Genomic DNA, 23,252 nt, shown 5'->3' with positions numbered 1-23,252 from the left:
TTGCATATGTATTTATATATAACTGTTAAGAGACGCAATACTGATTTCCTTAAGGGTGTCGAAAAACGAAGTCAATGTCGTGACGTTCTAAGCATATAAATACATTTTGCTGTTGAATATGGAAGAGGCGAAACTAGCCCATCTTACTACACGAGACGGGGGAACAGCTGCATATCACCCATGACTTCCGAGATTGGAGTCCCTCCCTCCTATCGAGGAAGAGTTTGCTGAACCTGTGTGGGCCTTGCCACACTGTGCAATCTCTGAGCGTATGCAAGAACTTGCACGTACCGCGCTACGGAGCATGGCGCTTCACAAGCTGTTTGCAGCACTACGGAAGGTAAGGGCAACTTGTGCCATTGATCAGGGTGGCGTGCACTACAATATTTTGCGCGTGCTCCACTGTGCCGCCGTCGGCGATACGAGCGTAGGAGCACAATAATGTAGTGCTCACCATCCTGATCAATGACACAGGTTGCCTTCCCCTTTTTCACGGCTGCAAACAGCTTGTGGAGCAATGTAATGGTACGCGGACTACGCAATCCCTATTCGCGCAGTAGTCGTGCACGAAGTTTACGGTGGGCTGAATTTAAATTTTGGGCCAATCATTTAAAAATTTCAGAACCAATTTTGTAGGTTTCGAATAATTTTGGAAATGCACTATTTGATTTTTTCCAGTAATATAATGGAATTATTTTTGAATTAAAGCAAAGCAAATGTTATTTTTCAACACGGGGTTATAAAATATATATGAAGTAGAACCCCAGAAATAGGGGTTCATATCGGTAATACAGTCGATATGTCATTCAGTATTTTTGAATATTGGCATACCGCAAGTATATTTGGTAACCTAGATCTCTTCCAGGTTTGGTCGTACATAAGGCCTAAAGTATTCAGCGCAAATGGAGGAGTTATTTCTTTCACACGAGTACTGTTTTGCACCACGACACGCATCCTAAACAAACAAAACAAAAAAAAAAAAACGAATCCATGCATTGAACACATGCGCGGTCTGATCTGTGAAATTGGCATTTATAAGAACATTCAGGGGCTTACGTGGCGAGAAATGTTCGGGTTTTTGAAGTTTTCGGGTCAAGAGGAGGAGCGCGTGAGTGTGCCGTCTAAAGGTGTTCTTTGGGTTTCGTTTGCCAATCGGGATTTAGCGGCGGATTGGCCGATATCACTGCTCTTTCGCGGATTTGTTCCTTCGTTCTAAACCCGCTAGTAGATTTCGCTTTAGGGCTGTAAGATACCCTAAAATAATTACCACGAAACCGCCAGGAGCTATAGAGGACAAAATGCGGTACACCCGCTATGTGCGCCTATCTAGTGGTCTCCCTTTTGCCTTATCTAGTTCTTATTGGTAGCTGGCTATGTCGCTCAGAACGTACAGCCAATTAGCCCCGATTGCGGCCTTACAAATAACCTTAATTACGTACACATAGGTATTTTACTTCGCAATAACCGCCTATTGGCCTGTTTGTAACTGATTTATGCCATGCCTTCAGTTTGGTCGGCACAATCACAAGCCTGTGAGAAAGGGTTAAATTGGTTTAAATTGGTTCACAGGAAGGGAAAGGCGCAGTAACTGTCACACTTGCTCTGTGGACACCCGAACCGCGCCGTAAGGGAAGGGAGGAAGGTGGGAATGAAAGTGGAAAGAGAGAAAGAGGAGCCGTAGTGGAGGGCTACGGAGTAATTTCGACCACCTGGGGATCTTTAACGTGCGCTGACATCGCACAGCACACGACGCCTCTTCGTTTCGCCTCCATCGAAACGCAACCGCCGCGGTCGGGTTCGAACCCGGGAACTCCGGCACAGTAGTCGGGCGTCTTACCACTGCACCACCCCGGCGGGGCAATGAGAAAGGGTCCCTGTGAGAAAAAATGCCTGTGTTTTCAGTTGATTAACTTGAGGGTAACACACAGTGAATTTTAACTTATCTAATCAATCATTTATGACTGAAGATCTTACACAAAATGAAGCCATATTTGTTGTTGAGGCTTTTTCTGACATGTGGGTAGAACTTGTTTTTTTTTTTTTCTTTTTCACTAAAAGAGTGGAACCAAGCATGGATACATAATTGTGGAAGATTCATTGCTAAAGGCAATTGACTACAAGCCACGGCCGGGCCCTCAGAGCTGGGCATTGCTTTGTAAGTGTCAGGAGGTGTGTGTGTGTGCTGCTAGGCATCCTGTGCTTTGAAATTGGCCCCCTTGAATAAAAAAAAGAACAATTTACGGCGCCTTCCATGGTCTCCAGGGCTGTTGGCTTCCTTCGTCATGGCTGAAACCTCGCTTCAAATAACAATGAATAATTACATCAAGCATTTCTGCAACCGCAACGAGACATTTTATATAAAAGAGTGTAAACTACAAAAGCATGCCTTCATAGTCTTGATTTTTTACTGTCATTTAGGCCTAATAATACGTACAGTGACAAATCGTGAAGCTCACAGTCAGAACCTTGAAGCAGTCGGAGCGCTTATGTTATCTCTACCTCTCGCGTCAGGAACTTGTAGCCGGCGTCAGGAGCCGGCGTGGAGTTCAGAGCAAACATGTACTTGACCCTACACGATGGGCATCAGCATAAATTTGGAGAGCGTCGCTTACAAGTGATGCAAGACAAGGAAGCGGGAAGGCGGTGAGGTAAAACCCTCACCCAGGAAACCCCAGATACCATATAGCTGTCCTAAGCGCCGCACCGTCCTCAATAACTTTTCTGGTTACATACATTTTAACGCGATAACGTTAAAGGCTCCGTCCGGCAGAAAATTCGGTGTTGTCGGTGTTTTGAGCTCAAAATCATGGACATGGCAGCAGTAGATGGCAGGTAACATGACGAGCACTGATTCTTCGATGGGTGTGTGACATATAGCGATACCACATACTATCACAAATTTGGGAGCAGCTGCCAACCTAGGTCACTTTTGTGAGGTGGAAGGGTAGGTAGGAATGAACGCTCCAGGGCTTTTAATTGCTGAGTCAGGCACGCTATTTACTCAGGCACGCGTTCGACCGGCTTAATATGTCGGGTGGTCGCCTGTGACCGGAAGCTGGGCAGCGAGCTATCTTAGGAATGTATGCTAACACGAATGTGGGAGAGATAAGAGGCACAGATTAAGGGATTGTTAATTAAACAAGCAGAGCCTACCTGTACACGAACAAGGAATTCCCTATACTTTTAGCACGAATTAACCGTTCCGGACTTCTTATTTGAGAGAGAGAGAGAAAAAAAAGAACTTTGGAGTATAATTGGTATAATGCTTTAAAAACAAAACTGCATGTTTTTTCGAGCTTTCCTGTGTGCTGAAGTGAATACTAGAAAATTAGAACCGCAGTAACGCTTTGTGAGCGAGAATCGCTTCTACTTCTATTTTTTTCCCATTAATTGGCTGTGACAGCTTAGGGAACTACGTGGGAATCAGGACAAAGGAGTATGAAAGAAACGTTTCTGTTTCAAAAATTAATAATACAAATAAACCTTTCATCGGAATCGAATTGAGCGCCGATATAAGCGCTGCGGCACGCTGTGGCGTTAATTCACTTCTGTTCTTCTCTTTATAGCTGCAAACCAGCAATCACAATTTCACTGTATTCTTCTATGGGCACGCCTTTCCCGTCCAGCAAATTCTCATAGGCTCGGAATTTTATCAGTCCCGTTACATGCGTCTTTCACCTCCAGAGAGCAATCTGCATTTGTTTCTTCGGTTGCAGCGAATACGTCAGTGCGTCGTGGCTGTGGGCAACGTTACTAGCTGTGGGCTGTTCTGAAATTGAACTGAGGTGTCGAAATGCGCATGCGCAGAACGTAAGGCACGCTTGGGTCTTGGGGGTAACACTATGGTGTCTAGTAACACAGTTAACACTTGGGGCGGCCCCCAACACTCTGGGCCCCCCAAAACGCGTTGCGTTCTTGCTCTTCGGTTTAGAGGAGCAAATAGCGTTCGCAGTTCAGGTGCTTCAGATATCAGATAGCGGATACCGGGGTTGGCAAACATATTTTCCTTTCTTTTGTATATAAATAAAATAACCACTACCACCACCACCATCACCACCACCACCAAGCCGTCGTTGGTATAGTATAGGTTCATTTCACGTGACGTCATCGCACCACATGACGTCATATCTCACGAGTGCTGTCCGCCATTTCCTTGGTCACGTGCGCGACGCTGCCCGGTAGTCGCATAACAAAGTTGACGTGTGGTGGAGTCACACGACGGACAAAATCGTGAAGCACTATCGCGATCTGGCATTGAGTGACTATAGTGAGCTAGACTATTCTAGCATACTGTAGACGTGACCCTGAAGTCAGCGATTTCCACCGCTTTGCTTCATGCACGAACGACACTTTCCTTTTGCTTTTAGTTTTTGTAGCGGAAAGCATACCAGCCACACCCTGGTGCCCAAGCATGTACAGCGTAATATGTATTCTACTAAAACGCCGGAGGAAAGCGGGCTTTGAGGGACTGATTAGTATGGCCGCAAAGCAGGCACGAACGGGCGTCGCACATACTGTTCTGCATCCCGATCATCTTAGCCCAACGCTTGTAGTGCGCGCAGCGGGGGTACAGTCCCAGGGAGAAGCTAGCAAGAGCTAATAGTAACGTGCACCGGATTGAAGGTATTCCTCGCTTTCCTCTAGCGCTCTGGCGCGCTTGCAGTTGCGCTGCATACACGTACCGGAAGCAGAAGGGCAGCAGTCAGAAAGGTTCTCCTTCAAGGGTTGAAAGTATCATGTTTATGAAGTTGTCATTGAGTCAGTGCGATCACGTGCTCATACACAACCGCGTTTAAATCACATCGAGTGGGACAGTCAGCACGATAATGCTTTAGCAAAATGACGCAGCAGAAGCAACAGTGACCCGCCACAGCAGGCGTCTACCCCAAAACGTTGACAGCTGTGCTGTTCTCGAATTTTTTACACCTGCAGGACCTATTGCCACATCCCTAGATAGTGCAATTGACCATTAGTGTAGCAAATTACAGAGTGCACAGCACCTTGGATCTTCCGAACTACCCAAACGAAACCTCAGCAGACGACGACGATGACCAAAGCTATGGCGGAACGGAAGCGGAAATGCTTCATGGGCGTTTTATGCTTAGGGTGCTGGGAAGTAGAGCACTGAACGAGCCTCAGTCTGAGGTCCGAGTTCGGCCCAGGCCACGTCTTGCTAGGCTCAGGCGAACTAAATTATCGCTCTGCCATGCCCGGAAGGGCCCGCTGGCACCGGACTGAACCCCAGCCCAGACTTGGCTCGGCCCATTACCCACAATAACGCATGTGGTAAATTGTTCAGCGTGGCCAAGTAGTCTCCTACCACTACGCATACAAGGAACTGGGCGACAAAGAAGCTGAAACCAGTAAAGTTTGAATATTTTTTATGACCAAAAGAGGGGAAAATGAGGCGTGGGCACATATTTAAAAATGGACTTTTTTAAAATGTGATTTCGTAGATATGCAGAGATATCAGATTGAGATATCAGATTGAGATATCAAGAGCCAAACAAAAAATGTTTGCATACACGCGAAATAAACCGTCCCTGAAGACAATTATATTCTAAGGCCCGGTGAGGTTTGAAACTTTGCTGAGGTTCAAATGAAAAGAAGGACGAAAAGTACATGTTTGTTCCGACATAGTGTACGCTCAGAAACTGACAGCTTATCGATCTTTATCACATTCGTCGAAATAGTGTCGCTGTACTAGTTACTGGCATTGAACGATGGTTCGAAGCACGCCTCATCTCTTTATCATAGAACGGAATGGCGCTAGAGGGCATGGCAGTAGCTGTACTTTCCGTTATAGAATAATCACTGCCTAAGCTTTAAGCCTAAACAGCTACATGGGCTCAAGGTTACTTTTCAATTAAATCAAGCATCAATCACTACGAGTATGATTGAGCGCTGTTCACATTTGCGTCAATCAAGAACGGATGCATGTGAACGTTTAGCCTAGATATCTAAAAAAAAAAAAAAATCAGTGCATACATTCTCAATGTGCATAAAGTGGATTTGTTTTGTAGGCCACGTTTTTAAGCTATCTAGGGAAGAACTGAAGCGTGTGAACGAATTTTTGGCAATTTGTGATCAGCTTGCTAAGAGAGTAAAACATCCTCAGTGTTGATTTACATTAGGGTCAGCTTTCTCTTTCAATGGAGGTTTTTTTACAAGAAATACGTAGTATCCTAAACTTTTTGTCTAACGTCACTGACTGCTGGGAACTTTATCTTGGAATGAAATATGGTAAACTAAATATTTATGTTTGTTGAAAAACTGAAATTGTAAATGTGCACTGCGAATCACAACCACTGTGTCATCGCCCAAAAATTTGAAATCGCTTTTACTATACTACTGCTGTTGCATTTTTTACTATTCGGAATTAAACTGTAAAATTTATGTGTACCCTGAGTCCATCCTACGTTTCTAAATTTGGAGAGGTCATCATCTTAATGAAATAGTATTGAGTTTATATTGATTGAACCTCAGATCTACCAGTAAAGTATATTCATTTAGGAAATAGTTGCCAGCGACCTTTTTTTTTAAACGCATGTGCAAAGTGAAGAAGAAATATTTAGCCATGAATAAAGCGTCTGCTTGAACAGAATTCCTTTGTGGTTACGTGTCAAAATTAGCCTGTAAAGCCATAAATAATTTTTGCTTCGCTGCCGATCCTAGCGCCGCAGACGGTGTAGCGGCCAACTATGGCGTAAATCGAAAGGTTCGTGTTACACTACACTCCTTTCGTACATATGCTTAAGCTTTATCAGCTCAGTTGTGTTGGAGTAAACACAATGTAGTTTCGGCCGCCTTTCACCTACCGCGAGCAATCTGAACGGGTGAGTGTTCCGATAGTCGGCCGGCGGATAGCCTTCAGTCACTTCAGTGTCGTGGTGGCGAGCGAACTGGGCGGTTCCCAACTCGTAATAGGGAGCTAAAGAAGATCATTCAACGTTGTGGCTATTGGCAGTGGGGTAAACAAGAAGCTGCGTAAGTAAGACGTTGGACTTCCTACTTGCTTATAGCAGTTTTTAGTATCTTGTTTCGTTTTTTTTCAGCTAGGTGAGGGTAGAGTTACTATATAGAGGGGAGTTCCCAACGCGGCGTGGTGGGCTTTCCGCGTCGTCTGCATGTGCATGTGTCGTGCCGTGGCGCTTTGTTGATCGTTCTTTCAATGGCGGCGTTTGTTGGCATCAGTTTAAACGATATCGTAATATGTCAAGCTTCATTTCTGGCGGCAGCATGGTTATCTCTCATTATATGTATATGCTCCCGCATGCCTCCGGCGCTTTAACTCTAGGTGTTGACTTCGTATTGTGCAATAACTACTTAAAACCTAGTACGGCTCCCCGGCCGCTCGAGCCGCATACATTTAGGGCCTCTCTCTACCGCTTGGGGTTATCTAGGCGCTGCCTTCGAGTTCGATTCTCTTCTTGGCCAAGTTTTGCGAAGTCGGAATGGTCAGCATCAGTTTCTGGTGGCAGTGGAGCCATGCTCCTGGAAGATATCAATGGGGCGTAATTATCAGCATCTATCCTGTATTTTTTGTCTCCTGCTATAAGTGGGAGTAGATGGCAGACTTTAATATAAAGACCTCTTCTTATAGGCAGTCATACATTTCGGAAATAAAATGAAACAAAACCACAAAACTGCGCGCACAATTTTATTAAAAGAGGCGTTTGCTCTGAAAAAAAAAAAACAGAAAAAAAACGGAGGAAATGAAAGAAGAAAAACAAAAATTCCGGCGGGCGCTTTGAGCTATGCCGATTTATCACATCGCTTTTCGCTATTAAACAAAGAATAATAATATGAAATAAGTCAAAATAATGATTAATCAGTACACGCTAAGAACAGCGCTGTTTCACACAAGTTTTAACTAGGTTGTAGCGCAACTTCTCGGTTCACGTAACATTTCTTTGGTTAAGGCTAGGAATCCCTATGAAGAATGGTCTTAAGGCTGGGAATGAATTTCGATAAAGATGCTAGTATATCTAAAGGGATTCTATGCGCCACCAAGACAATACACGAAAAAGAGGACACTGCGGGTGTTCCTCCAAACTAGTAAATGAGGTGAAAGCAGTCGACATATATCACCCTTCATAACCATGCTAATGCGCACGCGTACAAGGTAACAAGAAATACAAGCAACAGACTTGCCAGTGTAGGCGTGAAAGGAAAGAATTTTCATATCAGCCTTATAGCGAAATTGTCCCTAACGCAGCTTGATCTCGCATTTTTAATGCAAAGGCCATCACAATTTCACGAGCCGTCTGTTGTTGTTTACCTCTGCCTAGAATGATCAGATCGCGGAACCGTGGTATGCACTTGGTGAAAGTCCTGCTGTGCTCGATAAGCCGTTCACCCTCAATGTTTCTCTCATGTTCCTTAAGTACGCCGTTCACACAACGCCCCGTAAGGCCAGAGGAGGGTGTTCTGGAGAAGAGCATTTAAGAGACGTCGTTAGTGGCGCACTTTATAAAATGCTGTCATGTCTCTTCTGACAGTCAACCTTTTGGTTTTCGCAAATCATGTGATGGCTTGGCTTAATAAATTTTCTGGGGCTTGAGAATACGACCAAATATTAAATCGGTTAGCCACTTTTTACGCGTCGTGTGCGACTTTGTGGATGCATATATAGGTGTCGCCACTGGCTTCCGGTTCATTTTGGTTTACACCAGCTTTCATTTTCTTCGGAAGCATTTCCGCCGCAGGGATCAAGACCGACTCAGGAAAACAAGCTTCAGCGAACCTGCCCAATTGATTATGAAAAATATTGTCACGCGCCTTCGTAGAACGCCGACGGAAGATGAAAAAGAGCGGTCGGGTAGATCGGTGAAGAAGAAAAAAGAGCAAGGGCAGAGGAACGCTTGTACGCTTCGCCGCAGTCCTCTTTGTACAGATCCCTGTAAATAAACCCCCCGTGCGTACAAAGTACGTAACATCGCGTACAAAGTACGTAACATCTTGGTGGAGGTGCTGGGTAGCGACCACGGAGCGTTTCATCTACCGAAGAAGTCGTAGACTTGCTGGCCTACCACCAATGCCATCAGACATGGCTGAAGACAGCAGTACCGAGCAGCCAGGACCATCCACGGCGAACAACTGGCCCCATTATCGAGAGCCGCGTACTTTTTCCGGAAAACCTGAGGAGGACGTTGATGAGTGGTTGAAGCACTACGAAAGAGTGAGTAAATACAATCACTGGACCGCCGCTACTAAGCTGGCTAATGTGGTGTTCTTCCTTGCCGCCACTGCCTTCGACTGGTTCGATAATCACGAGGATTCATTAAGTACATGGGCTATCTTTACCAGTGAAATCAAGAAAAATTTTGGAGATGAACCTGCAAAGAAGAAGCGCGCTGAACAAACTTTGTTTCACCGGGCACAAGTACCCGGAGAAACTTGTACTGCATATATCGAAGCTATCTTAAAGCTATGCAGACTCGTCAACCCCACTATGCTTGAAGAAGACAAAGTCGGTCACCTCCTGAAAGGAATAGCGGAAGACGTTTATAATTTTCTTATTAGCAAAGAGAACCTGAGCACCACCGCTGATGTTATAAAGCATTGTAGAACATTTGAGGCTCTCAAGCTGCGACGAATTACACCTAAATTCGGAAGACTGGCCAATGTCACCTCTGTAGCCAGTGTTGAAGCCTGTCCTTCAGTTTCCATGGCTGATATGATACGAGAGATTGTACGCGAGGAATTGTCAAGATCTAGGGACGCCATCTGTAGTGAAGAATATGTGCGGCAGAGTTGTGCACCGCAGGCAAATGTTGCCGCCCTGTCCACTCCGTGGGTTCAACCTAGCGGCGCTTCGCATATGGACGATCAGCGCAGCTATACTCAACGTTATGACCACCAGCCGATGGAAAAGAGGCCCGCCTACTCTGAAAATGTGGTTCGTCAGCAGCGAGAGCCTCGCTACAACCAACGTCGCGACTTTGTTAGTGAGGACTCATATGCTGATCGCTGGCGCCCTCAACCTGTGTGCTACAGGTGTGGCATTGCGGGGCATATCGCTAGATACTGCCGCCGTCGTTTTCCAACTGTACAAGATTACCGACCCCACGCGAACATTCACGGACGGCTGCACACTGAACAACAACGATCCCCGACTATGCCTACCGGGGACTCACACCATTCGACACATTTGCGGAATTCATCTCCTGCATCTGATCGTAGTGTGACGCCGCCACCCCAGCGTCCGCGCAGGTCACCTTCCCCTCGACGTCGTTCTACCCCTCCGCCTCCGGGAAACTAGGGGGAGCGGCCGATGGAGGTGAGGCTGCCGGCGAGTCGATGACGTCCATACCTCTGCCCGTGTTTATGTTAAAGAACAAATTGGAAATGTTTGTTGATGGTGTGAAAACAATGGCTCTTGTGGACATTGGTGCTACAGTATCTGTTATGAGTATAAGTTTTAAGAACCGTTTAGGTAGAAAAGTAATGTTCTGTGGTCACCGTGCAGTGTTATTCCGTGGTGTCGGTGGTGAACCTTTAGTTCCTCTTGGTGTGTGTGCTTCGGATGTTGTTATTGGCGGCCTCAAGTTTAGAGTAGAATTTGCAGTACTGCCTCGGTCTACGCATGACGTGATTCTTGGGATTGATTTTCTGCAAGAGTGTGGTGCAACTTTAGACTGTGGTACGGGAGAGATTGCTTTGAATCCTTCACTACTTTCGGTTCTTGTGGATGACTCGACACCTGAATTTGGAGCATTTGCTGTTGAAGAAGACACAGTTGTGCCAGCGTTATCTGCAGCATTCGTGTGGGTTTTCTCTATACGGAACCAGTGCGAATCTTTTGAGGCTATAGTAGAACCTACAAGATTCACCTGCTCTAAGAAGAGTATCCTTGTGCCTCGTTGCGTCATTCCCGTGACTAAAGGCCGCACTCAGCTATGGACAGTGAACCACTCCGAAGAGCCAACTGTGTTGCCTCGGGGCCTGAAACTCGCCCGTTTCGAGGAAGTCATATCCGGTTCCGTCGCGGCGTTAAACAGCTCTGTCACTGAGCAGCAGGTGCGACCAGGCATGGAGACTCAAGTTACGGCTATGATTAGTAAGTCTCTTTCTACAACTGAGCGTCGTATTCTAGTGGAACTACTACTGAAACACGTGACAGTGTTCGACTTTGCCAAGGATGACTCAATGCCACTGCCTACCAGTCGTATTCATCACACGATCAACACAGGGTCCGCCCCTCCAATACGTCAGAAGCCCTATCGAGTCTCAGCAACTGAACGTAAGGTAATAGATGAGCAAGTTAAAGACATGCTAAAGCGCGGCATTATTCGAGAGTCCTGTAGTCCTTGGGCAGCTCCAGTTATCCTTGTTAAAAAGAAAGATGGCACATGGAGGTTTTGTGTTGACTACCGCCGTTTAAATTCAATTACAAAGAAAGATGTCTACCCGCTTCCACGTATAGATGACGCAATTGACTGTCTGCACTCAGCTTCATACTTTTCCTCTATTGACTTGAGATCCGGTTACTGGCAAATCCCCATGCACATTGCAGACAAAGAAAAAACGGCATTCGTAACACCAGACGGACTTTACGAATTTAACGTTATGCCTTTTGGATTATGTAATGCACCTGCCACATTCGAGAAGTTCATGGATACAATTCTACGTGGACTAAAGTGGCAAATTTGTTTATGTTATTTGGACGACGTAGTAATATTTGGCAAAACATTTAGTGAGCACAACAGCCGTCTGGATATCGTACTTAATTGCATGGAACGAGCTGGTCTTGTACTGAATGCAAAGAAATGTCATTTTGGCGATCGTGAAACAATTGTCCTCGGTCACTTAGTTGACAAAGAAGGTGTTCGACCAGATCCCAAGAAAATTGAAGCCGTCAAAAGTTTTACCGTGCCCAAGTCAGTAAAAGAGCTGCAGAGTTTTTTGGGGCTATGCTCGTACTTTCGACGCTTTATACCAAGTAATGCCGAAAGTTGGGCGAGTTGGTTAACATTCATGATGGAAAATAGCGCGAAAGTACACGAAGGACGGAAGGCGCTTGTCCGTGTCTTTCTTCCTTCTTAGCGCTTGTCCGTGTCTTTCTTCCTTCCGTCCTTCGTGTACTTTCGCGCTATTTTCCATCATGAATGTTTATACCAAGGTTTGCAGACATCGCTTACCCACTTACGAGTCTACTGCATAAAGATACACCATTCAATTGGACCAGCGAATGTGACTCAGCTTTCCGTCATCTGAAGTTTCTTTTGACCTCGGGCCCAATCCTTCGCCACTTCTGCCCATCAGCTCCAATTGAAGTACACACTGACGCAAGTGGTATCGGTATCGGCGCTGTACTTATACAACGCCATGGACGCGATCAGCACGTGATAGCGTATGCCAGCCGCTCGTTGAGTAAATGTGAAAGAAATTACACGGTTACGGAGCAAGAATGTCTAGCCGTTGTTTTCGCTGTACAGCGCTTTCGTTCCTATCTGTACGGGAATGCTTTCACGATTGTGACCGACCACCATTCCCTTTGCTGGCTCGTGAGTCTTCGTGACCCCTGTGGGCGGCTCGCTCGATGGGCTTTACGCCTACAAGAGTTTAATTTTACTGTGGTGCATAAAAGCGGCCGTAAACACTCAGATGCTGACTGTCTTTCGCGTTTGCCGCTTCAAACGACTGATAATGACTCAGACAATTTCGATGAATATTTGGCTCCAATTGCACAAACTTTCCCCGATCTCAGAGTTTTCCGAACCGAGCAACGCAAAGACAAAACATTAACTTCACTGTTTGATTCCGCCAACGATCCCATGAAAAACACATTTAGCATTCGCGAAGGAGTGCTTTACAAGAAAAATTTCGCCTCTGGGGGAGCACGTATGCTTCTTGACGTTCCGGAAAGCCTACGTATCACAGTTCTAGAAATGACGCATGATGATGCCACGTCTGGTCACCTGGGAGTGGCCCGAACACTCCACCGCACACAGCAGCGATTTTACTGGCCGAAGATGCGTTCAACGATCAAGCGATATGTAGCCAGCTGTGTGCAATGTCAGCGCTTTAAGCTGTCGACTTCAAGCCCACATGGAAAACTGCAGCCAGTCACACCTCCAACAGCCCCGTTTGAGCAAGTTGGCATTGACCTTCTTGGACCTTTTCCACGGTCCTCTAAAGGAAACCGATGGATTCTTGTGTGCGTTGATTATTTAACCCGTTACTGTGAGACAGCCGCGATACCATCCGCTACTGCGTCTGAAGTATCAAATTTCTTACTTCGACTCGTCATTCTTCGGCACGGCCCTCCTGCAGTCATCATTAGTGACCGTGGACGCCAATTCACAGCGGACATTGTCGAAGAACTTCTTCGCCTCAGCGCCTGCAGTTTTCGCCACTCCACGCCATATCATCCCCAAACGAACGGTGTGGTAGAACGAACTAATAGGACGCTTACCACCATGTTGGCTATGTACGTCGCTGCAGACCATAAGGACTGGGATGGCGTTCTACCGTTCATTACGCATGCATATAACACAGCGCAACATGAGACAACAGGCTACAGTCCCTTCTACCTTCTCTATGCTCGCACGCCTCGCTGTGCCCTCGACACCATACTGCCATTTTTCATTCATGACGAACCTTCTCTTGCTACCACACTCTGCAGAGCTGAAGAAGCCCGCCAGCTGGCCAGAGTTCGAATTTTATCTTCACAAGAACGTTCTAAGAACCGCTACGACGCCCGACACCAACAAGTTTCCTATGCTCCTGGTGACTATGTGTGGTTGTGGACACCTCTCCGTAAGCGTGGTCTTTGTCAAAAACTGCTTTCACACTACGCCGGACCGTTTGTTGTGTTAGAACGCATCAATGACCTGAATTACTTCATAGCACGCATAACGGCGAATGGTCGACGGTCACGGCAGTCGCAGGTGGTGCATGTAGCCCGCCTCAAGCGATTTCATTCCAGAGGATCTCTGTAACTCGCTCGACGGGCTTCGTCTGCGAGGAGGGAAATGTCACGCGCCTTCGTAGAACGTCGACGGAAGATGAAAAAGAGCGGTCGGGTAGATCGGTGAAGAAGAAAAAAGAGCAAGGGCAGAGGAACGCTTGTACGCTTCGCCGCAGTCCTCTTTGTACAGATCCCTGTAAATAAACCCCCCGTGCGTACAAAGTACGTAACATCGCGTACAAAGTACGTAACAATATATATCTTGCATCTCATGTGCGCGCCACTTGCAGTCCGAGGACTCCAATCAGAGGGTTACGTTACCTCGTTTCACAACTATGAGTTGCCAGAATTAAATCGGAAGATCTCCTTTCGTTGCACGAGGGCAATAAGTCCAGCAAATCATTACCAATTATTCAATGAAATGTCTTTTATGCTATGCGAAACCTGAATTTTAACTAGCTATCGTGAGAGGTACCCAAAATAAAAACATAATATTCACGTACCCAACGGCCACTAGTACGTACGCATATCCGTCTGATGGGTAAGATGGCGTGTTTCTGTACTTCAACGTGGTGCCACCTACGAACTGACCGCGACTTTGGTGCCTTCAGTGGGCGGGTAAATGTGTCGAGTGACTTGATATTGTCAGTGCTACAATATGTTTCGCATAGGACCTCTTTATAGTATTGATAGAACGACAGCGAGTGCAAGTGGTTAGATCTATTTGAGTAAAGAAAAGGAAAATACACATTTTTACTTTGCTAGATTCAAGCAGAGGATAGCCCCCCATGCAAGGGTGGTCTGAAAAGAAAAACAATACATATTGGAAGGAACATCTGAGGTTTTAATTTTCTAAAATGGCACTTTGGGCTGGTTGATATGACAGAATAGAGAGATTCCGTGCGAGATAGGGTACTGTGTCCTGTATTAACACGCTAGTGTTAGAGGCATCGTTTATCAGAAAATATGGCGTCAGCATTGCGAGAGAGAAAAAAAAAATCACGAGCATGGTGCTGGCAGGTGGGACAAATACGAGCACTGATTGGATGTAGCGGTGACTCATGTTACCTTGGCAGGGACTGCTGACTCGGCTCTCTCCTTTCAGGGTGATATCAGAATCAGACTGCCAGGACCCTTAGTCAGACACGTTGCCTTAAGCCACGCACGCATGTTCGTACAGCTGGGTTAAAGCGGGGTTTTGTATGTCGTGTAGTAGCCTCGGCCATCGCGTCACACCCTTAAAGGTGAAGCTTAAGTTTCCCCCATCTTCGTGCTGTATCTCTTCGCTTAAAGCAGCAGGAATAGATGACACTGTTATGCGCTCTATGCAACTCCTAGAGTCGGATACAATTTAAGTCTGGAGTAGCCGCTAGATTCCATTAACTCGTCCATGACAGAAAGTAGTTTGCTGTCCAAACTTTCCTGGTTAGCAAGATATAAAGATAAAAGACAGACCAATTTATAAGCACAACAATTTCGATGTCTCTGGCTTGTTCGCTATACTTCACATTTTTAACACTTATTTGGTTTGCTGTTCAGTGGAGTAATAAGCAGGCTTCGCACCATGCATGTGTCAGTTGTATCCTGCTATATATTGTTAAATTTTAACGCAGGTATTTTAGGTGGTACTGAAACGAATTTCTAGACATAGAAAACGCTTAAACCCGCCGCGGTGGCTCAGTGGTTAGGACGCTCGACCACTGAAACGAGGTGGGATCAAAGCCCAGCCGCTTTTTGATGGATGCTAAAAGCAATGCGCCAATGTGCTGTGCGATATCAGTGCGCGTTAGAGCACCCCAGCAGGTTCAATTTCCGGAGTTCTCCGTCACGACGTCTCATAGTCTGTGTCGATTTGAGAAGTTAAAGCATATAAAACAAATGAGAAAAAAGCTGAAAACGAAAACATTAATCGCTTTGCGGCCTTTTGAAAAGTGTATGGGTTTACTTTTTTTGCGTTTTAACAGCGTGCGGCAAGCAGTCCTGTGAAGCGCTATGCGAACAGTGTGACGTCATAACACCTTTGACAGCCAGCGGTCCGGCGGTCATTCGAAGAGCGGTACTGCACAGCTTGGTTCTGTTAAGTGCGAAATTCACTACTCCACAGGCAAATACGATTCTGAGCACGTTGAAGCTTAATACTGAAAAAACAAGCAAACAAGCAAAGAAGCAGACAAACAAACATGAAAAAACAAAATCAGAAGGCAACTGGAAGCTACCCAGTGTAGCAGGCTTAGTAGGTCACGCAGTCAGGACAAAGCTACGTATGGAGATTTTTTGTCCAGTATAACGGGGCAACAGCAAAAACAGCCTTACAGAGGGCGTCAAGGACAGAGTTGTATGTGCCAAGTTGAAACAGAGATGCAGTTATTACGGCTGATCACTAAATTGATCGTCACCTCGGGTTGTGCGACCACAATTGAAGGTTATTTTCCTAATCGCGTATATCTCTGAGCTCACTTTTTCGCAGTAACCCTTATTTTAGCACTGTTAAATGCACATTACGCGTATTAAATTGTTCACGTTTTGCTATACTAGGTGAACGAGAACTTCAATCGTCTTCTCTTTCTTGATGCTGTCAGAGCAGGAAAAGAAAGCAAAGCTCCCCTGCTCTCCATGATCATCTAGCATATCGTCTCTACCATCTAACTTAACTATTTTAAATTCCCAATTCTTGCCTTGCTTTCTCTACTCTGCATTTTTTTAAAAAATAGGAAAAAAATAGCCTAAAGAAGCGACCGGCTGAGGATTCTCATCCCAGCTAAGCTGGTGGGGCATTCCTCGCCTAGATAAGACTCCCGATAATGGGATCCACCTTTCAAAGGCGCCAGTGTTGTCCATGGTTGCGGGAAAGTACGATTCCACACTGTTCTCTTTTCATAAGGAGATTTCATCAAACGCCCAAGAAGCGTATGAGGAAATACGTGTTAAACAACTATGCTGACGAGACAGCTTATAGATTGCAGAAGTGCGTTAGTATTTTTTTTTTTTTGTTGTACATATGCTTTGGTTACAAAGGTCCTGCGTTGAAAGTGAACGGTTAGACAAAACACTATCACATGTAACCATGCTATGTCGGCCACACCAAGGCAGATATTTGAATAGTGCGGCAGCACCGCGCGTATTTTGAATTTACAAATGCGGATTTCAAAGCAGTGTCCAGTGCGGCGGTACGGGTGAAAATCTAAAAAAAAAAAAAAAAAAAAAAGGAATCCTTCGCGTTTTCTTTATGAAAAAAAAAAAAAAAAAGATTCTGTGCTATTTATACGCTTTTGCAGTTCAAATTTCTTTGCACAAATAACAGCAGCTGCGAAAGGTTGCTTCATGCTCGCATTAATGTTTGTATTTGCATCCATTTCTCTATTTGCAGGTTGAATGAGCCGTTGTTATACAATTCACACGCATCTTCAGCGAAAAAGTGTATGAGGAAACATCATTATTTAAATATAAGCCTTAACGGCAACAATCTCCTTTGGCTGAAGGTTGGTGAGAAAGAAGCCCAATTCCAGTAAGCAATATTCTACGGCAATTTTTTTATAGAACTGCTTGCAAGGACGGCCCACCTGTAAAAATAGCTTTCATAACTAAGGAAGTACCCCTCCAAGCACAGTGCTGTTGCAAGCATGTCCGAAGAACCGAGCACTGGTTGGACGCCCCAAGGAGAGGCTGCTGAAACAGTCTCTGTATCTGGTCCGAGTTGCGAAGAAGGCGTAATGATGGAATACGCAAGGAAGTTGTCACTGGAAGAAGCTCGCATAATTCCGCAGTTACTGAGCTCGAAAAAATCCGTGAAGAAGCTTACAATATTCGAAATGTCCTTGACTGCAATGAAGGCCGCCTTTGATAAACTGCAGGACTGGGGGTCTCTAGAGGAACTGTTCATTCTCCACATAGACTGCGAAGGCGAAGATTTTGACATAGACCTAGCAGGTGCATTCACAAATTTGCGTTGCATAGAGTTGCATTGCGAGAACATCCCAAGTAGTTTCGCTTTTAAGGTTGCTAACTACCTGCGCGAGAGCAAGTCGCTACGGGAGCTGAGTCTGTGGTACTCGTGTGGAGCCGACGAGGGAGCAGCGGCGATAGCACAGGCTTTGACGGTAAACAACACGCTGAAGAGGCTGACACTGGCACAGCAAACGCTGACTTCACAGACATTGGTCGCCTTCGCGAAAGCGCTAGTAGAGAACACGACGTTGGAGTTGGTGGATCTCTTCGATACTTGCTCCATAGATAAGGAGCAGACGTCGTTCTTATTTGAGGATGACCTCTACTCCAACGTCTTCAGGAGGATGCTGATCGTGTGGAAGGAAGACGTTCTGCCGGAGCTAACAAGGCTTCTTCGTGAAGACAGGCACTACTCGGAAGTATCGGTCAGCGTCACGGCCTCTGTGGACAAGCACCTCCTGCGGGAGTTCTTTGAAGCCGTGGCTTCAAACACGGCTCTTCGCAAGCTGCACTTCTATCCAAGCGACGATTGTTTCGATGAACTTGCGGATGGCATCGCTTTTGTCATTGAGCGCACGACTACGCTCGAGGAAGTCCAGAACCTCATGCATGTTAAAATGGGCAGCGAGCAACAGTTGGTCCGGATGCTGGACGCTCTTAAAGTAAACCGTTCCGTGGTAAACTTTACCACGTATGCGGAATTGCTGACACCCGAAATAGCTAAGTCGCTGTCCGAACTTCTAGCTGTGAATGATACTCTGAGAGACGTAGCGGTCTGTGAATACTGGGGGATCAGCTCAGAGGTAGTTGAAACCATCCTCAAAGGGTTGAGAAAGAATTTTACATTAACACAAATCATGGTGTCCTGGGACCCGGACGAAAGTGCAGGTATCACCGAAATGGAAGAGCTACTGAAAAGGAACACTCGCCTGTTGGACCAAGCTGTCAAGTTTGCAACTGGTGACTACACCGATGTCGAGGCCGCAGAGGCGGCGAAGAAATTGAGGTCCAGTGCTAGTTTTGTGAACAGATTGAGAGAGCTCACTGGGAAGACAGCGGAAGCGGTACTTTGCGACTTGGAGGCAGCATTTGCTGCTAGGCTGTCAGTATGAAGAAATGTTTTGTTAAATGGACCGTTAGTGTTTTTTACTTATGCGAATAAAGCAAAACCAGAGATTCTAAGTGCTGGCAAATAAAGCAAAGCTTGATATCCTAAGCGCTCTCTACCTCATCAATATTCTTTTAGTTATTCAACTCTCGTAAGCATATGAGGTCACTATCTGTTCTGAGCAGCTGTGCTGTTTTATCATTTCCAGAGCCTTCCCAGTTATTGTAGACTGCCGTTCCCGTACAACTGTTGATTATTACTTCAGTTGCCGGCAGATATGATCTTTTGACGCACCGTTCATCTCTGGCTGGTCCTCAGCAATGGCTTGCAATTCCAAGGGCAAAATCCGCCTGACCTACTTTGCTTACGCCTTCCATGCCAGTGCTGGTCCCAGCCACATGGCCCGCACTGGAATGTCCGTGCTCGTTGGTTCCGAGGATAAAGTCGGCCATTTTTTTCCCTTTTGAGGAAGCTGTCCTAGGTGGTTCTGATTTTCTGCTCTTACCAACCTACTTCATTTTCTAAATCATCCACACGAGACACTAAACTTCCCTTTTCTCGTTCAAATCTATCTAGGCGCGCACTCAGCACGCAACACCGACACAAAAAGTCACTGCCTTCCGCTTCATCTACAGAGTCAAAACGCGTTTCCTTGAGATTAACATGTGCCTCATACTGAGTACACTTTACCTTCTTTTGATTGCACATCTTAAGCATGTATCAACTGAACTATTTCTACTACGAATTCTCAGAATATACAAACTGCAAGAGGAAGACCCCAAAACGACTAGCAAACACGCGTTAAAATAAATTCTGTGGATGCCAATAGCCATGAAAAAGAATATTTATCTAAACAAAATAGTTAAAAAATGAACGCCGAGAAAACCTCGCTGCCGGCACGAAAAACCAGGCCGCTAGGACAAAGAGCTAAAATCTATTCTGTAGGCTGCACCTAACCTAACTAGCTGAACACGAAATGAAGTTAATAAAAAAAAAAAAAAAGAACTCATCTATTTGACGCTTTCAGAAGCTCCAGCTGTCGTCAGTCCGTCCGTTCCCGGTAGCCACGTGCAATCGGAGGAGCGGTGGAACACGCGTCCGCACCACACGGCTGTCAGCTGTCAACTCTTTACGAAGAGATTTTACAAAAGTGAGCGCCATCTAGGGAAAGAAACACAAACTGTGCGCGGCGGCCATCTTTTGATCCATCCGCCCGCGCCTCCCACAGAGTGGAGCCAATGTGCGCCTTCGTGGAAGCCGTGCATGCACCGCAAGCTGCTTTGGAATGCTCACAAGCGATTGATTCATTTTTTTAACATCTCGGTAGTCACTGCTAGCACCAAGCTCTATTCGGAATGCCAACACGTTGCTGCGTGCCCTTCTGCAGCCAGCGCACCATCGTAGATTGGTTGGTTGGTTCACAGGAAGGGAAAGGCGCAGTATCTGTCACATTTGCTCTGTGGACACCTGAACCGCGCCGTAAGGGAAGGGAGGAAGGTGGGAGTGAAAGTGGAAAGAGCGAAAGGGGAGCCGTAGTGGAGGGCTACGGAGTAATTTCGACCACCTGGGGATCTTTAACGTGCGCTGACATCGCACAGCACACGGACGCCTCTTCGTTTCGCCTCCATCGAAACGCAGCCGCCGAGGTCGGGTTCGAACCCGGGAACTCCAGACAGTAGTCGGGCGTCTCACCACTGCACCACCCCGGCGGGGCATCGTAGACGCGCACGGAATCAAGGTATGCGGTTGTATGCGACCGCTCGTTTGCAATCCTAATCGGCTTTAGAGGTGTCACTTCCATCATGTCAAGCATTACTGCACGTCCCTCTGACTGGAAGCAGCTCACAGAACATAATATCACCTAAACCAGCAAGGTTGTTTTGCGTGCTATGGTGCCTTGTGAACTTGAAGGATAAGCTTATGCTGCGATGTAGGACACGAGAGAAGGAGCAGTGCATCTATAACTAACGTATTGTCACGTAGTGGTGCCAAGGTCGTTGACACCAAAAGAAGACACAGGCTTGATGGTACTGAAATTAACTCTTTATTGGGCTGACTTGCGCCCGCAAAAGAACTAAGCAACTCGGCGGCGGCGATAGCAACAAACGTGCTCGTCGATCGTCGAACGAAGAATGCCCGTCCTACTCGTCAACGTTCAATTTAAAGGCTGCTCAGAACAATCTAGATAAGGTCGCAAACTTCTACTAGCACAACCTTGAACATTGTAGAAACATACGCAAGTGATCGGAATCTTCGAGACAGATCTCGGCGCATCGTTCGCGACAAAGAAAATGATAACGCGTCGTATCGCGACAACGAGCATGAACAAATACGGCATACAGAATTGATACGCGTGCCAGGATCACAGTGATAAGCCCGCATACCGGCGGCTGTTAAAAAACTACAAATACAGTTTTGAAGGTTTCGCGGCAGTATAGTGCAAATAGGTTCAATTGAAGCCTCTTGTACGTAGATTGCATTCGACATTCAGTGTTTAACTTATGACGAGGGCATGATTACCGAAGCTACTTTTCACCGTCGTACGAAATGGTAGTGCTTGGTGCAAAACGGTTCTCTAGGGCGCCCGAGCTGCGTGTTTCACGCTGCAAAAGCGGCTGCAAAACCCGCGGCATTTTGTAAAGCAGGAGAAGATGACATCTCTCTAGTGCGCCGTAATATGCTCACTTCCAGCCAATTTCGAAAAGTGCGCCTGATGATTCGTGCGAAATTCGGTACGTGTCCACAGCGTGCAGCTCAGGTTTGTATTCTGTGCCTATAAATATCTGCCAGAGCAGCCGATAAAATAACGAAGCTTGCGTTTCACTTTTGTGTGTTTTATCGAGTCGTCCGATGGTTCGCTAATCAACAGCCACCTGAAATTCAGTTGATTTTGTAAATATGCCGATTTCTTGTTCATTTCTTCTGTCAGATAGTAGACATCTGAAGACTTAACCTCATATGCAAGTGCTGACATGGGAAGGTTCGGTAAAAAGAAACTCGGCTGAAACAAAACGAATTTAAAAAGTCAACTCACATTACTGCGCAGTACTTGTGATTGGTGCAACTGGCTGTATTCATAAAATCAGATTTATATTCTATTGTTATAAACAAGAATTACGGCGACACTAAAGCTCCGTTGTTAAGGATGCGCGATAAATTTTAGTTTTTTATTTATTTATTTATTTTATTCCATCTATCATTTATCCAACAGTGCAAACAATGCAATGTATTCCCCAGTACTATCATTTATTTTCTTTATTTTTTGTTTTATTCGATGTTTTATATTTTTATACACCAATACTCAGCATAAGCGAACATTGCCTTTCCATTCTGAGCCATATGACACCTTTGAACACCTTCTACAATTATTTCAATTAATCAATTACACAGAAGGCAACTTCGGTTCATCAGAGTTTAGCACGGACAGTCAAAGAACGTGACATCGACCCGGAAAGCCAACCGGCATCAACCCCGCCGGGGTGGCGCAGTGGTTACGGCGGTCGACCACTGTTCCCGAGGACGCGGGATCGAATCCCGGCCTCGGCGACCGCTTTTCGATGGAGGCGAAAAGCAAGGCGCCCGTGTGCTGTGCGATGTCAGTGCCCGTTAAAGAACCCCAGGTGGTCGAAATTTCCTCTGACCTCCACTACAGCGTCTCTCATAGCCTAAGTTGCTTTGGGACGTTAAAGCCCACAAACTAAACCAAACCAGCTGCCAGCCACTGATAAGTTTCGCTTTTTTCTCTGAAGCAACGGTGGTGTTCAAACCAAGCAAACAAACTCGTGATCGTCCCTCATAGGCTTCCAAGTAAATAGCAAAGGCAAACAGATAAAACAAAAATTCTCCACAATATGTAACTTTGGATACTGTATGACGCTACGTGGATCAACGAGGGGTTCGTGTACGACTCGTAGAGCAGTTTCTAACTGCACTGAGCAGCCCGTCCAGTGGGCCCCGCCACTCCTCGGCTCTCAAAATACGCATCTAGACGTGGCTGACAGAAAGCGCTAGGGACAGAAGAGAGGTCTCTCGACCAGGTATTGTCTTCTCTTGACATCGAAAGGTGAGTCCAAGCACAGCGCACTAGGTTAAACGTGACAAGCGCGGAGATAATGGCGGGCAGTGAAGGACGGACACGGAGCTGACGGATAAAGCGATCAAAATATGGCCGCCAGCGCGGGATCAGCGTGCCGTTCACGGTTGCCAGCCTTACTTTTGTAAACCCTCTGTTATGGACTAAGTTTCAAGAGAAACTAAGGAAGCCTAGCGACATTCACAGTGCCT

General features: G+C 46.1%; 1 protein-coding gene across 2 annotated transcripts; it reads left to right on the top strand.

Annotated features, from left to right (window-relative positions):
- Window positions 1-6,747: 6,747 nt before the first annotated feature.
- Window positions 6,748-19,076, top strand: LOC146178259 (uncharacterized). 2 transcript variants are annotated; one of them, XM_084578063.1, is made up of 2 exons: window positions 6,748-6,836; window positions 17,283-19,076. In XM_084578063.1, exon 2 carries the CDS (start codon window positions 17,536-17,538, stop codon window positions 18,970-18,972), a length of 1,437 nt encoding a protein of 478 aa, XP_084434189.1. In that variant the 5' UTR covers window positions 6,748-6,836; window positions 17,283-17,535; the 3' UTR covers window positions 18,973-19,076. The 2 variants fall into 2 exon arrangements, with proteins under 2 accessions (XP_084434189.1, XP_084434188.1); XM_084578062.1 differs by having other exon boundaries at window positions 6,754-6,987.
- Window positions 19,077-23,252: the final 4,176 nt, after the last annotated feature.

The sequence above is a fragment of the Amblyomma maculatum genome, chromosome 9, assembly GCF_055883805.1.
Source record: "Amblyomma maculatum isolate TAMU_Amacu chromosome 9, ASM5588380v1, whole genome shotgun sequence".
Classification (NCBI taxonomy): Eukaryota; Metazoa; Arthropoda; class Arachnida; order Ixodida; family Ixodidae; genus Amblyomma; species Amblyomma maculatum.
Note: the sequence above shows the minus strand (reverse complement) of the source record. Positions and strands in the feature narration are given on the sequence as shown.